Source organism: Bombus terrestris, chromosome 16 (assembly GCF_910591885.1).
Source record: "Bombus terrestris chromosome 16, iyBomTerr1.2, whole genome shotgun sequence".
In the NCBI taxonomy this organism is placed as follows: Eukaryota; Metazoa; Arthropoda; class Insecta; order Hymenoptera; family Apidae; genus Bombus; species Bombus terrestris.
In genome coordinates, this window is record NC_063284.1 from 3,081,379 (window position 1) to 3,097,377 (window position 15,999).

Below are 15,999 nucleotides of genomic sequence, written 5' to 3' on the forward strand. Positions count from 1 at the left end.
TCCGAAATTTTCGACCGGTAGCGTAGTATTGGTGGCGCGAGGGGACGCGGCCGCTCACGTTTATCGAAAGTAACCACGTCGAGAGCGGCGATCAACGTTCCCCGGCGGGGACTTTCGGATGATCGCCGACTGAGGGCCGATCCGCAAGAAGCGGTCCGGCGAGATCACGCGTGGATCGGTTCTCGCCGTGGAAAAACTGGTCCCCTCGGTGGACACGTCGTTTCTTCTCGTGCAGCGGTCATACTTTCGTTGTTGCTGGGTCGACTTGAAATTTAGCCTCCCGTCGGAATGTTGAGTGTGGCTCTGGCGAACGACTTTTTACGTTTTATGAGCGAATACTCGTAAAATGGCTGGCTAATTTGTTAGTACGTTCGCTGCCACGCGAATTTCTATGTATTTCGTGCTGGCAGTCGCGGTAGAGTCTTTGCAAAATATTATGCCGCGTTTACATCGACTCGCGTGAGACAAATTCTTTAATCGTGTTGTTCGGACTGTTATTTCAATCGGCCAAAAAAAAAAAAAAAATGTAATAAATTTTGGTATCGTTTGATGAATTTCAGGACGAAGACCGAGCTTCGTTCTGGAAGCTTTCAACGCGACAGTGCGATACAAAATTCCACTCCCAACATGCCAATTGTAATTAAATTTGTAATTGTAATTGTAATTTGTAAAATTAATATTGTAATTAAAAATTTCGCTAACGAGACTTCAAAGATCTTTGGAACATAATCACCGTTCGTAGAAATAAAATTTGTATTATTATCAAGTTTATTAATTCCAGAGTTTTATATCATTATTTAAACATTATAGTTTATAATTTGAAATTGAAATTTTAGGGAAAAAAATGAAAACTTTTTTAATGGATTTGATAGAACTGTGCAACATGTTGAGATAAAAATGTTCTACAACGTACGAATGCAATCGTTAATTGGCTTTTTTCAAGTACGTATTTATGGAGAAGTAAGTTCTGGGAAACCAAGCGTCATTCGTCAGTTTCACGTTACTTTCTCCCTCCAGCTCGCGCAGGAAAGTAAAAATGGAGAGCGACGTCGCCTTTCCTTCCCTCGGGGAACCGACTTTCCGCAGGGTGGCCTTAATGGCGGCTAATAGGCATGACTTTCTTAAACCGGGCAGCAGACGGTCAAAAATTATGTTCAGCCATCTACCATCCAACACACCACTTCGTCTTCGGTCCAAAGAAACATTGTTGCATCGCTTTCCAACATTTTTCATCGCGTCAGCCGCCGAATCAATCCTTCTCGCGGTCATTATGGCCAACTGTCTGTTGGTATTCCAAAGTATATCCCTCCTTGAACTTCTGACTCGCCTTTCCAATATACAACACTTTCTGAAATTAGAAATTTCTTCTAATATGTAGTATTTTTTAGTTTTTGTCTATGTGTATTGGTTATTTAAATTACACTTTTCGGACAACCTAATTAGATTACTTTTCAAATCTTATCACAATTGAAAATGCTATAGAAAAGTTTGCTGGCATTGGTTCCTAACCTGTGTTACCGAGAATTGTCTTATGGTTAGGTTAGAAACTTCTTAAGGTTAGGTTTGAAAACTCTTAAGGTTAGGTTAGAGTTTCTTCTAATATAATTCTTCTAATTTCTGTCGAGATATGCAGACTGCTTCAATTTTTCACGTTTTAAATATTGTTCGTAGTTTCTATAAGCACAAATGAGAAAATTTTGTTGTATAAAAATTCCTCGAAAGCTTTCTTTATCTTATTATATCGATCTGTTGAAAATAGGCCTTAACGTGGACTTGAAACAGATTGCTTTTCACATCTTGGAAGTGTTCCAGAGAATGTTGGTAGTACTGGTTCGTAAACCGTGTTATTGAGAATAGGCTAAAGGATTTTTAAAGGTTAGAGTATTCGAAATAACTTTGGAAAGATCTGGAATCTTGAGAGGAATTTTTCAAGCGCTTCGGCACAAACTATCTGATAATGATTTAATGTATAAATAGGCAATCTAACGTATGGACTTGACGAGTTTCATGCTGGCTCTAATTGGAAATTTGAAAGAGCGATTAAATCATGGAGAATCGTTGGGATATCGTTAAAACATTGAGAAGAAACACAGGAGGAAGTTTTATCAGATGAGAACCTATAAATCTATAGTTGTACCCTCCGAGCTCAATAAATTTACAACTCTCGACTAACCCTAAAACGATTTCAGTAACTAATCTCAACAAAGCTAATAAAAGTCACGAAAGCAAGAGTAACAGATCTATAAATCTATTCTACGATTAACTGCAGAGTCTAAGGAACAAACAGCGTAATAAAAAGTGCGAGTAATAATAGAATTGCTTTAGCTACCAGCGTCAACGATCATATTTTTATGATTGGAAAGCACGATGGAAGCAAAAGTGTGGTTGTCACGCTTGCGGACAATTTCTGGTAGGTTGTGCAGCATTAATTTATGTCCAGACTAATCGCTGGCTTGCCGGTATAGACTGGTGTGTCGAGGTCAGGGTCACGTTTATCGTACAAGGGGAAAGCGGGGAAAAAGAAACTGTTTGATCGCCATATTCAGTCGAGGAGAAACTTCTCTTCGGCCAGAAGAAAAGCTGTTTGGGTTAGGTGAATCGTAGGGTGAAAAAAGTTGAAAGAAAGTTAGCCTCTGTCTGCGAGGTAGGTAGAAGCTGTAAGCTCTAACGAGACTCGACTTATCTTCAATTTTCACCAGCTGCAAACCAGACAGAGACACGTCCAGTTATACCAGTTATAGTTAGATGAGACGAAGCTTAACGCTCCTGTATTTTACCAAACACTATTTAAATGTCCTAATAAAATTTCTCTATGTAGGGAAGATTATGAACTGGTCATTTTGTCATCACAGCTTGACGCAGATACTGAAAGAATTACAGATTTTTCATAGGCAAGTCCGTAGGTGGAAAAATTAAGAAATGTTGCTTTTTCATTGTATAATGTCTTACGTGCTGATGTACATCCCAACATTACCTCTGTATAAGCCACAAGCGATAGACACGGTGGAACATGTGGACACTAAATGTCCCCAATAGGTCTTGCATCGATCACAAACTATTGCAACATGTTGAGAAAACTGTTCGTGCAAAAAAGTATATGATCTGCATCTGACATGCTAATTATTTGGAACGCTGTTGCTATAAATAAATACTGTTGCTTATGAATTGCTGCATAAGAGGGAGCATAACGTTATACCATTTTATGCACAAACATTAAGGTTTTACATGAGGTGTTAATATTCAACTGATTTTATCATGATCATGAGAAATCTTAGGTGTTGTTTGTCTCGACAAGATAATGTATATATAGGGAGCAGTGGATCAAGGTGAACACTGGTATCAAGGCGAATTGTCAAGTGTGGATGAGGCTACGTACGCCTTCACGGCCTCTGATAAGGCAATTATTTTCGTTCGACGACTGGTGACACACTTTTGCCAGCCGATCATCCTGAAATCTCGCTCTTTTTCCACGCTGACTTTCGTGAAACTTTCTCGAGGAGATCCGATGCATTTTTATGAGCCGTGCCGCTGCTCAGGATTCAATGATCGTCGCCGAGTGAGTCTGAAGTTCCCGATATGGCCAGCAGGAGTAAGGTACCCGGTTTTCTTGCGAGCCATTTTTTTTAATGACAACATCCGTCATGAATAATTGGTCCATCCTTCACCTGTCTTCTCTCCAATCGATTTCTACTCCCATAAGATATATTATCGCATAATTTCACGCCTTTGTTAGGATAAAGCTACATATTGCTACAGCTTTACCATTTCAATCAATTTACTGATTAGCTAATTAGGTAGCGTTATTGGTTATTAAGGTCTAGAAAACTAGTAATAGTTCAGTGACTGCTACACCGTGTCACTGTTACATTGGTAGTAGTAAGTTAAAGTGTCAGTTCATATTGTAATACATGTGCTTCCTGGCTTTTAATTCCCTTAGAAACTGAATTACATTGTGAAATGGGTCGATCACTGGCCTCGATTAGGGACGAGCTTATGTGTATGTATCAAGACTTGTTCTTCTTCTTCTTTTTCTTCTTCTTCAAAGACTTGTAATTCTAGTTTTAAGTATATTATACAACATAGTCACTAATGACGTTGCAATTGTGTAAGATGGTCCAGAGGACCAACAGTTATTCGAAAACGAAGATTTCGATTACTATACGCATTCCATGAAATCTATCGCTGTCAAATTTATTTCAAATTTCTAGCAACAAAAGTAATAATATTAATTAAATTGTACAAGCGAGGCCAAAGAACCAATAGCCAAGAAAATACGAGGATTTCTATAAAAAATACCTAAACTCAAGAGCGTGGTAACCTAACCTACACTGTGTAGTAACCGGCTGTTGGAGATAAACAGCTACGATTAAATCACGTGTACGTTGTTATCCCTCGACAGATCGATTTGTATCCAGGCTGATCTTAATGGGTGAGCAACGTCGCCCGTTAATGAGTCCTGGCTAACCAACGAAAATTTTGATTAATCGAACGACAAAGGATGACGGATGCATACGCGAAAATTCTACACGGCTCCTCTCTGTTGCAGCGTTGTTTTTAACGTCGATCGATAATTCAACGAGAGTTGTTCAAAAGGATGGGGCGAAGATGCGCGCGCATGCGATACCACGCGCGAGACACAAAACGTCCATCGAAACCACTTTGTTGAATATCCCAGCCGGTTGGTTGTTACTCTTCAACGAGCACCGAGGAGGAGCCTCTTTGCTCACGCGATTTTGCGTGCTTCAGAAATCCTGTCCTCGATGATCTCAAGGCTGGTTATTACACATATCAGATTGCCAAACTGATCGAAATTCCACTTTTCGTATAAATTTCGTAACTTTATTATCTGGATACACGATAAACGTTCAACTTTTTAAAGGAACAGCTGATTTAATGTCATAAGTTTACTTTTAAGCAAACGACATTGATAACATTCTGAAATGAACGTTTAAAATACACATAGAAGATTGGAAATCCTGTACAACTATAAAGTAAACGAATTTCTTAATCTTACAGCGTTTCTCTATTTTTCTATTTGTACAGTTAAGCGACGTTTCGTCGCATTCTTTTTCTTTTCGAAAGTTATCCTTAGGTTGTTAAATTTAGCTGCTGTACGAGTACTTCTTACACTGAGTGTATATTATGTAGATGTTAGAAGTTCCGTTTAGTGTTCGATGAAAAGTAACTAGCGTAGGGAGAAAGTAACTAGGATCTAGTGAGTATCGCAGTATCTCACGCAACGTAGTCACGTTTCACATGTTCTAAGGAAACATCCGATTAGTTTGACCCGGTTCTAAGAGATCCACGGCCTTCTCGGCTTACTTACCTTTGCTCCCCGTGCTAGAATCGATACCATCGTCCTATAAGCGCGATGAAACGCTGGTGGAAAGGTCCTTGAATGTGAACAACCTGGGATGTCGGATGACAACGACCTTGCTACTCTGACATATCCTCGTGACATCCTTTTCGCGGTGCTCGTTTTCCCGCCGCCAGTTTCGATCTGACCTTAAAACACGCGTTATATGGAAACACGGCTTTAATTAAGCTAGTCTGTGTGCGTTTCGAGACTTTTTTTTTCTTATGTTGGAGATATCGACATTCCAGGATGGACGATCTAAATACAGTCAAAAACGTTTCACCACGCGTCACGGGTGACCCTGTTCGACATATTAAGCCCCGTTTTCAAATATGGCCACTGGTTCTCACGTACTTATCTCTTTGTCAATCGTAAGTGGCAACCCTGAGACGCTGGATAGATGCTGGCTAAGCGATTTCTAATTGCACGACTGCCTCTGCATAATACATGGTTTAGAAAATGGTAGATGGTTATCTCGAGAGTTGGCTTAAGGCGAATCCATATTTGAGAGTGCTTAGTTTCGTTAGAACAATTTTAGACATTAGGTTAGGTCTAGATTTAACCCCTTGAGGAGATGCTGTGATTTGGAAAGCCATACTTTGGTATTCTTTTCTAAGATAATCATACAACTATTTTATTGCTTTCCTACATACGTGTTTATTAATGTTTACAAAATATTCACGATTTTTTTTCAAACGACAACGATTAAAATTACTCGAGTTATATGTCATTGTGCGGAGCCCCTTTAAAAAAAATGTGTCCTATAGGCTGGCACTTCGCTTGCAAAAATTGTGGATATTCTCTAGACAATAATAAACATAGGTGCAAAAAATTGATACAGGAAGGTCTTATGGTTCCTTTGGACAAAATTCCAAAACGTACGCGAATACGCGAAAGGAGAGATTCCGTGTATTTCGGGATGATCGTAAATTCGAAATAAAATCTGAGGTTTAAGGGCTAAGTTTTGCAATTTTCTTGGAAGAAAGCTTAAGTTTATTAGCATAGGGACGATTCAAGGCTACAGAGCGCTTGCGAGGCTAAGTAATAGCCATGTAGAGTCGCAGGTGAGTAGCCTGGAATCTCCGATGGCAACGACCTTGCCAGTCCGCGACGTGTCCTCGCGTTATCCTCTCTCGCCGCGGCATCCTGTTTACATCCCGGTTCACCTGACGGTAAATCGACTTCTCTTTTTCTCTTGCTCGTTCCACGGGGATTATTAATGCACGCGTGTCGAGTTCGTTCCGCTTGTTGCACGCAAGCGCGTCCCGCGCGCTTCCCCCTCTCCTCTTCTCACCCATCCCCACTCCTTGCTCCACTATAGATTTACTAGTCTAGTGGAAAACATTCGGTGCTCTATTTGCTGTGTTGAAAAAGAAAAATGATTTCTGCGTGGAATGCTGTACTTTTTAGTGCTTCCAGCGATGAGTAATCGTTGAACATGTAATTATTATGGTGTTGGAGATAACACGTAAGTTTTATACGATCCTCGCTAGTGTTAATGGTACTATAATCGTTTCCTAATATGAGAATTCCCTCAAGAGAAATTTAATTAATCTAAATCTACTCTCTGTAGAGTTTTTTGGCATGTTCTTTGGTTTTGAAAGATAATTTTGGATTTGAGTGAATGGTGAAAAGTAGAAAAGTCGGAATTTCACTTTTTCATTTCGTCAATTTTTTATTGTGGCAAAAGATCGAAATAACATTAAAGTGATTAAAATGAAAGACATATGAAAATAATAGGTAATTTAGAATAGGAATAAACTTTTATCCATCTAGTGAATTCTCTCCCGCTATCTAGGGAATTTTAGAAAGTATAATAGTTACTTTTCAGGATAAAAGCAACACGAAACAGTCAAACAGGGAATTGTGAAAATTGAAAGATCTCAGAGTCTATAAAATTCCTGTGAATAATTATTTATAAATCAATGACTGCAAGTAGTAGTTGTACGAACCGAAGAGAATCGTAGAAAAGGCGAAGATGTTAGGGAGTGAAGCTAGCGGTCCAGTGGGAGCAATTGGTTACATAAAGAAGCCCGGTCCCGTTCCACGGAGCTGAGAAGAGAAATTGAATCGTAAGGTCGTTCCGTGACGCGTTCAGCTCGTAGCTAACGCTCCGCGGACACGTAACACGTCGCGCGTAGAATAATGTAAGACGTAACGATCGTCCGTAGGCTCGTACAGTAACACACTGCGCACAGGATGAAACACGATCCTGTCAGGTGAGCAGTGTGCCCCGTACACGTTCCCTGGCGTGACCTTATACACTTCGCGGAGCGATCTTCTCTTCCGCGAAGAAAGCTCCGAGATCCCGTACACGTGGCCATCTCTACCGGGTGTCTTCGATCGTTCGGATCACCTCAATCATCTCAAATCTCTTGCACAGGCAAAGTCACGTTATTAGTGAAATTTTACAAATTACAAGTTACGAGTTGCCAATACCAATACCATCGTTTTATGTAATAAAAATAAATCTGGCATCTACAATAGAGCTTCATTTATTCATTTTAATTTTACTGAATTTACGTTTACGAATGTACAATTTGCTTGTGTCTATATCGTGTAAGTGAATGGCTATAATTAGGATAAGAAGTTGATGATCTAAAGATCAAGAAATTAATATCAAGGATGGGCATATCGATGATGAGTGTTGGCATCAGGTTCCCTCTATAATCACTGACCTACCTAATCCTTATTGTTAGAACCAGGTCTATACCTAAGTCTGTACTTAGGTAACAATGAACACATCTTATTGAGATTCTCCGTACGAGTTTCTCATGAAGCCCTAAATTGCAATAGTCTAGGGCCCCAAAACTAATCGTCTAAAGAAACAAATGAATTTATTTATCAGAAGAAGGTAGCACAAATAATAGCAAATTCCAAGGTCAGTTGAAGAAAAATGAACATTTTCCTCTGCATTTCAACGCATAAAATTCACCACCTGGCATCAATATCTCATATCCCACATGATATATAGAAGTAAAAAGTTACCAAATTAGGTTATTCACCTTTGGTAAGAGTTAGAGTCCATCAGAGAATTTCTAAAAATTGACTGAATTCCTAAGTCATCGCTGACGATTAACGTAATTATTGCTCGATCTGTATCGATTGCCCCAGTTGAATCGTGATCCTCCTCAGGGGAGTTCAACGTCGCTGTGACGGTCAATTACGTTGACCAGAGTGGTTCCGCGGATCGTTAAAGTCTTCCTTGAATTCTCCGGCCGAACGATCGCATGAATGACCGCTCCTGCTCGATTCAGCAGAGCCTAGGCCGCAATTAACTCGCCAGAGAAGAAAGAATCGATACACTGGTCTTTCCTTATACCGTGGCCGAGAATGCTAGACCGAGCAGGAAGATCAATCACGTCTTGAACAGTTCCTTTTTTTTCTCCTCTGACACTGTTCAAAGTCCGCTGTACCTGTCCGTCAATGGATGTTATTAAAAAAAAGAAATGTTTATTTAAATTCTCGTTTGTGTAAGATGGTAAATGCTCTCTCTTTTTCAAGTTGAAAACGTAGAAAAATGTAGGTTGAGGGATTAGAATGAGGATAGGTGTGATTCTGACGAGACACCTTGACAATGATCACGCGTGTCAGCGTCATCGTTATTTCTTCCGAAGAAAATCTGGCATGTCCAGGTGGCAAAAAATAGTCACACGTGCTCATTGGGTGACGAGGGACATTCTCCTTCCTTCGCGTAATCCTCTTTGGTCTCGCTGAGCGTGACACGAATGGATATGAGATCACTTCCTACTGTGAAGTGAATTCATGCGTGCCTCCAGTCACTTTTGAAGGATTTTTTCAATCTGTCCTCAAATACAGAATTTATTAGGGCTTCTTCTTTGTTCTGATATGCAATGTAGAAATATTCCTTTTAATCAATGTATTTAGCTTTGAGCTAATTTGTTTGGGACAGTGTACTTTCTTTGGTGTGCATCTTTACTAAAGAATTACTATAGAATTCAAGTCTAGGACTATTGAATTTGTTAGGGTTGCTACATTGCCCTAGTTTGGAACATAGGAATATTCCTTTAAAGGATTAGTGTATTTAGGTTTGAACTAGTTTGGGTCAATATCCTTCTTTTGATTGCTAGGAATTATTGTCTACGCTAAAGTGAATTCATCCGTGTCTTCAGTCTCTCTTAAAGGATTTTTTAAATCTAGCTTATAGAATTCAACTCATAGAACTCAACTACAGAATTTTGTTGAGCCTCCATTTTGTTTTAACATAAAATCTAGAACCATTAGCTCTGTACGAATTTGATAGTTCAATGTACTTTTCCTCGTTGGCAATAGCTTACTATTATATGTAGCATGCATTCATAGAAGCTTCCAAAAAAGCATATTAATCACACGAAGAATGCTGCAACGTGATTTCCAAGGATAAAAGAAATGGCAATTTTTTGCGTGCGAAGAAAGGGAGACAGCTAGATACTGTTACGTGATACGTTCCACTGTTGGTAACACCGGTGTGCGTGCGCACATGTATCTGCATACAAGCGTAGCGAAACATTGAAACGAGCCTGGAGAGATCGGAGATTGCATTCCTGGCAAGGGCGTTCGCAGGTTATGTTCCCCTGGAAGGAACTGAGAAAAGGAAAGAAAGGGGCACGCCTGAAGGTCTCTTTGGTCTCGTTCTCATGAGACGACCTGGCGTTTTTCTGTACCATCTTCGCGCTTGCTCTCACTTTTTAATCTCTTATACATCTGTGATACTTGAAATATTTCAAATTGTTTTTAAAAATTCTAGGGACTTTTTTTTATCACTTGATTATTCCAAATTTAAATTTGATATAAATAAAATATAAAATAAATTTAATATAATTAAATTACTTCAATTAAGATTATATTTCGGTTTTAATTTTAAAATAATGGTTCATGAAAGTATTTTTACGCCTTCCCTTAGTTTGTATATTTAAAGAATCTTAATTAAATTAGTTTTAAAGTTACTGTAAAAATGTCTACAAAGATAAGTGTTGAGTTTTATCTCTGGAATGTTTATGCTGTTTCATTGCTTACATCTTTTATTTCTCAGAATGAAATTATTGGTTGTAAATCATAGCGTAGTGGCAACTGGAATACGTAATAAATGAATAGTAGTTTGCAAGTTATTTGCAAACAGGTAATGCACTTAGTTTTTTCTGATATTAATTACATATTAATAACTCGTTATTGTGTCGTTATGTTGTCTTGTTGTTTCAAACGTTTCCTTCGTTTTGCATCTTCATGCATAAAAATTCATGATTCACGTTCGATCTTCGACGAAGGTCCTTCATGGAATGTAAAACTCGGGAAAAAGTTTCCAATTCAAATAGTTTTCCCCTATAAGAAACGATCTACGCAAGCATTCGTCGAATCGAATGTTCTTCCCCCTTTCGAAATCAAAAGATTTCTAACGTGAATCATAAACCTCTGGGATTTACGAGGATACACATTCTATAAGAATTTTTATTGCTGTGTGTCATCTACCATTCACCTCTCTTGCATCTTACTTTTACTAAATTCCTACATTCTTCGCGTTAGTTTCGTAATTATCGAAAAGTTACTAGAATGTCACTAAATCTATTCCCGACACTTGGTCAAATTTATGGTAAAAGAAGGAAGTCAAGGCGATTGTATTACTCAACGTAAATCGAAAATTTAGAATGAAGAGAAAACAATCTTTCATTTAGGGTCCCTTCATTTTGGAAAAAATAAATCGTAGAAAGCAAATTTTCGAAATCGATTTTGTCGATAATGTAGTCCGAAACGTAACATTTCTTATTCTTTATTTCCGTCTTATTTTGGGCCATAGAATCTCTCCCTTCTCTGACATTATTTGTATAACAAATTTAGGTGCACAGCGCACGATGACAATTTTCGTTCGACATTTTGGCCATGGAAAATTACGCGAGTGTAGAAAATGTATGATAGGAGAATTGAAATAGAGTTTAGAAACCAGGTCTATTTGTATGCTAAGGTAAACACGAGTTACAAAATGGTATGTCGGCAGGTTGAATAAATTATCCCTCTCCGCGACCCTGATCGTGCGCAAATAATACTATAGATCAGTTTACGTCACTGGAACGACAATTACCGTCGTTTAAGGATGCAACATGCGCAGAACAGGTGATGACATTCGTGGTCGACCTTCTCCTAGACTCGCTCCTGTGATACATTCTTCATATTCTCCTGGAAATATTCTATGATATCCACTATATCATTCAGAACTTGTGGCTGAATCATTGTCAGCCATAAAGCAGCTAGAATCCTCAAAGTTAGTAATTTATTAATATTAGAGAAAAAGGACACTGAGGAATATAATTCACTTTAGACGTTAATACAGAGGTTGAAATATTAATTTCATAAGATATAAATTTTAATCCTTCTTTTTGGCTTAATTGAAAAATTACTGGCTATAGACTTAAATCATTATCAAATATGAATAATTTATTAAGTAGTATCAGACACCACTCAGCCACTATTTAGATAGAAATATTTCTCTCGAACGATTTGAATGGCATCCATAGGCGACCTTCTGACGAGACCCAAACTGGGGACAAAATGAACGGAAGGAAAAAGGAAGGCGGTGGCATTGCAAGGCTGCTGGCCGGGTTTTGCAATCGCGTTGTGATGCAATCGGACCCCGGAGTCTCGTCGCGACACTGAAACGAATCCACCTGCGTGTTCAGTGAGAGACAGCCTTGCCTCCGGTTTATTTCGTCTTTTCGAACAGTGCTTCAACGATTATTGTTATAGGGAAGATTGCTGTTTCCTCGTGACGAGATCGTGTTACCTTCTTCTCCTCGTTCTTTTTTTTTGTTTTCTTTATCTACGCTACCAACCGAAACATAGATGCCTGGGGAATGGTTTAACGTCCTGTGGATTCACGGTACATGCGTTTCTTTGTTCTTGTTCGGTTTCTTAGTCCTTTTACCGTGACTGTTATAACGTGTGCAAGCTTTCGTGTACGTGCATTTACGTGTCTTATAGGAGAAAATAGGAGCGCATAGGAGCACATAGTGTAACTAATATAGATCATGCTGGACTAAAGTGTTCTTTAAGAAAACGTTGAAATTCGTTCGTCCTAAATCTCGTGTGAATTGGTGTAGAAATAGTAATTATTAGAACTATATCTGGTAATGGCTTGGTCGTATGTATATTTTATTATAACTTGTGCAACAGTAAAACTGTATTTATTGATAGAACATCGTACAATCAGGTTAAGTGAATTCTTGGCAATTAAATCCAATTATGCGAACGTTTAATTCCCATTTTATGGATGAAAAATGATAGGTAGTGGAGGGAACCAGTGAATCTCTGTTACGTGAAACGTTTGATCCCGGATGAATTCAAATAAACGCATTTTTAGTGAAAAGCAAAGAGTCAGATAAAAAAGAACTTATCATCAGTTTATGGTGATGAAATTCACTTAGACCTAGTTTGATAGAATAGTAACTCATAAATATAGCTTAGAAGGTCATAAACGTGGAATGTCTGCACGTGTGAGAATTGAGTTGGTTTTCGTTATTAGAAAACTATTTACGACGTTGTTTAAAACCATGATTATCTAATCTATAGAAGTTCGCGTTTGTTTGACCAATCTTGGGACAAATTGTTCATACACTGTACTTTGGTCGTGTTCTCCATAGTTATCGTGTATACCCGGTAATTATGATACAAATAGTGGAATTTTTCCAATTTTTAAGCACCACTCTGCAAGTCTATAGAGAGGCCATTTTTGGCGAACCAGTACTTGAGTAAGTACTACCAGTTTAACCAGTTATGATCATTAAGTGTTGTTATATTTTAATCGACGAGAGAGCTTTGTGCACTGTTCAACGTGGACCGTCATGGCGAGGCTGTGAGAAACAATAGTATTAGCAACTTTCTCTTCTGCATGTGATGACAATCGGCCGGATATCGACCACATGCTCATGCACATAGCGTATAGTACCTACTATAGCATAGTATTAGTGTACATATATTGCAGCGATATGATATTGAAAGAATGTTCATCCAAAATGTTATCATCTTACAAATAATCGTAATGTTCTCCAAAACACGAAACTCCAGAAAGTAATTCACTAGGCATTCGTATACGGCGAAACCAAGAAATGGAGGACGCGTTAACCGAACCGGATAATTGCAGTATCATGTTTCGTTGCCGATATTGGATTTATCTGGCGATAGGCGCGGTGTCCGTTACGGACAAAAAATATCTCCATTCCAAGCGTTTATTTATTTTTCCAGGTGTCGATAATCCGACTGGCTCATTTAAACAATGTTATTTTTAACTTGATAAGTGTATTAGTCATCGACGTGTCTTCGAGTGGATCAAACTTAGCCGGATTAGTACGATGACAAAATTCGATTAGTCATCGATTTGGATTAATTTTAATTATTATTGTTTACGTACAGACCTCTATATTTTATATTTTTTTATAGTTTCCTCAACAACGTATTAATTTTCTAAATATTATTTTTATCGGATATTTATACTTTTTTTTATCTTGTACATTCGAATTTCGCACAAATGCATAAAAATCTTGCCCTTTCGTCAAGCGAAAGATTCCACGAGGACTTCCGCATTCGTAATTTCCCTGCGAGTCTCAGCGAGCTCTCCGGTCCACCAAGGAAAGTTGTTTATAGCCATTCCCCTTCTTATTTCCCCTCTTCCACCGACCGTCCAACACAACCCGTATCATTGAGCTCGCGTGAATTCTAATCGGTTTTTACGTAATATCAAGCAGGGCTGCGTGCAAGGAATGCATCGTTGCGCTTCTTCTTCCACGGTTGAAAGGCTTCGCCGGTTCCTGTCGATGCAACCTGGCGCACGGTGCTCGTAAATCAGCCTGTTTTTAGTCATGCTATCGTTAGCCAGGCTAGTTCTTACTGCCTGTCTTTAAGACATTAGGCATTGGGACAAGAAACTTGCCTGATGAACCTGGAGCAAACTTGCTCGTTGGCGTGGTTTCGTGAAAGGAGATTCTAGGTTTATATCAAGGTCCAGGCTAGATCTTGTGGTATAGTCTAACCAGCCAGATCTCGTCAAGATCATTTGGTCTAATTGTAACGAATTTAGGTAGCTTATCACAGGGAAAAGTAGGGTGATCTAATCGAATCTGATGCTAAGGACTTAGCCAAGATCATGTGGTCTAATTATGATGACTCTGCGTGGAATGATACAGGACATAATACATTAAGAAGGTCATCTTTCTACCTACATATGCCGAGGAAGTCTAATAGTAAGAATTCTGTTAATATCATCTTCCTAGTCACATATGCTGATCAAGTCGAGTAGCAAGGATTTTGTCAAGATCATTTGGTCTAATTATAATGAATTTAGGTAGCTTATCACAGGGGAAAGTAGGGCGATCTAATCGAATCTGATGGTAAGGACTTAGCCAAGATCATGTGGTCTAATTATGATGACTCTGCGTGGAATGATACAGGACATAGTACATTAAGAAGGTCATCTTTCTACCCACATATGCCGTGGAAGTCTAATAGTAAGGATTCTGTCAAGATCATCTTCCTAGTCACATATGCTGAGCAAGTCGAGTAGCAAGGATTTTGTCAAGATCATTTGGTTTAATTATAATGAATTTAGGTAGATTATGACATGGAAAAGAAGGCTGATCTAATTAAATCTAATGGCAAGGATTTGGCGAAGAGATCGTTTGCTCTAATTATGATGAATCTGCGTAGAATGATATAGGCTGAAGTAGATTACGAAGATCATCTTGCCAGCCACATCTGCTGAGGAAGTCTAGTAGCAAGGATTTTGTCAAGATCATTTGGTTTAATTATAACGAATTTGATTGTATTAGATCAACAGAAGGAAAAATTACAACAGATTAAGAAGGCCATCTTTCTAGTCACACATGTAGACCTGTGGTGCAGTAGATTCATATATCAACTCTGGCTGTTCCAACTTTGGTCTGTTTTGTTCCACAAATTAGCCCTAGCTCTGTGTACGTGAGATGATTAGGCGGTTGGCATGTTACGATTCTGAACGCTTGATGTCTGAATGATCAGTGTTTGATTGCCAGTTTCCTAGGTCCTCAGAGGTATTATTCGCGTCAGCAATTTTGGCTGTTTTAAAAATTCCCCTTGCACTAGAAATATTATTTGTGTCAGTGTATTGCGAAACTGCCACTATTAACAACAATTTTTGCCCGTCCTTCGGACCACTGCTAACTTATCATTCTGTTTTTTTCTCTGTTGCAGGTAAGTCGAGTCCTGAAGTATAAAGTACACCTTGTCCGAACCGGTAAAGCTTCTACTATAATGATCAGTATCTGGTATAACGATATAATGATAAGTATCTAATATAACGATAATGAAACAGAGGAAACTATCAGGTGGACGTATGAAGATCAGTTTGTAGTCTAACTACCTGTATGTCTGTGTATTATCGAGTCATGATATGGAAAATTTCACTGTACTTGCGATTCGAGGTATTTCCTGATTTTACTGCACTTTTTGCGTGCCATGCTATCGTTATGCAACGATCTTTCAGTCGACGAACGAAAGTCGTGGGAGTGGAGAAGTGCGATATAGATTAGTTTGCGAGCCAGTCGAGTCCACTTTCTCGCACTGAAGAAAGCTACCGGCATAGATAAGAGGCCTATGGAGCCCATTGATTGAGCCAAAATTAATTA

At 38.8% G+C, this 15,999-nt stretch overlaps 1 protein-coding gene and 1 long non-coding RNA gene across 12 annotated transcripts in view; one reads left to right on the forward strand and one right to left on the reverse strand.

Annotated features, from left to right (window-relative positions):
• Window positions 1-15,999, forward strand: part of LOC100643472 (protein cordon-bleu) — a 103,311-nt gene that overhangs the window by 38,093 nt on the left and 49,219 nt on the right. The window contains exon 1 of one of the 7 annotated variants that reach the window (XM_020868118.2): window positions 12,023-12,224. The exons of 5 other annotated variants lie outside the window; for them this stretch is intronic. Coding sequence is in view for 1 of the 2 variants with exons in the window: in XM_048413442.1 (XP_048269399.1) it covers window positions 13,007-13,092 (86 nt within the window). In the remaining variant the exon portion in view is untranslated. Of the gene's footprint in view, window positions 1-12,022; window positions 12,225-12,991; window positions 13,093-15,999 lie in introns of those variants that run through there. One more of the 7 variants, XM_048413442.1, reaches the window with a different exon arrangement.
• On the reverse strand, window positions 865-5,907 carry LOC125386580. 5 transcript variants are annotated; one of them, XR_007226877.1, is made up of 4 exons: window positions 5,327-5,846; window positions 5,015-5,261; window positions 4,297-4,935; window positions 865-4,204 (listed from the first exon to the last, which is right to left on the reverse strand). It is a non-coding gene; the product is annotated as an uncharacterized LOC125386580 (long non-coding RNA). The 5 variants fall into 5 exon arrangements; XR_007226878.1 differs by having other exon boundaries at window positions 865-1,348; window positions 1,422-4,935; window positions 5,327-5,839; XR_007226875.1 differs by having other exon boundaries at window positions 865-1,348; window positions 1,510-4,935; window positions 5,327-5,838.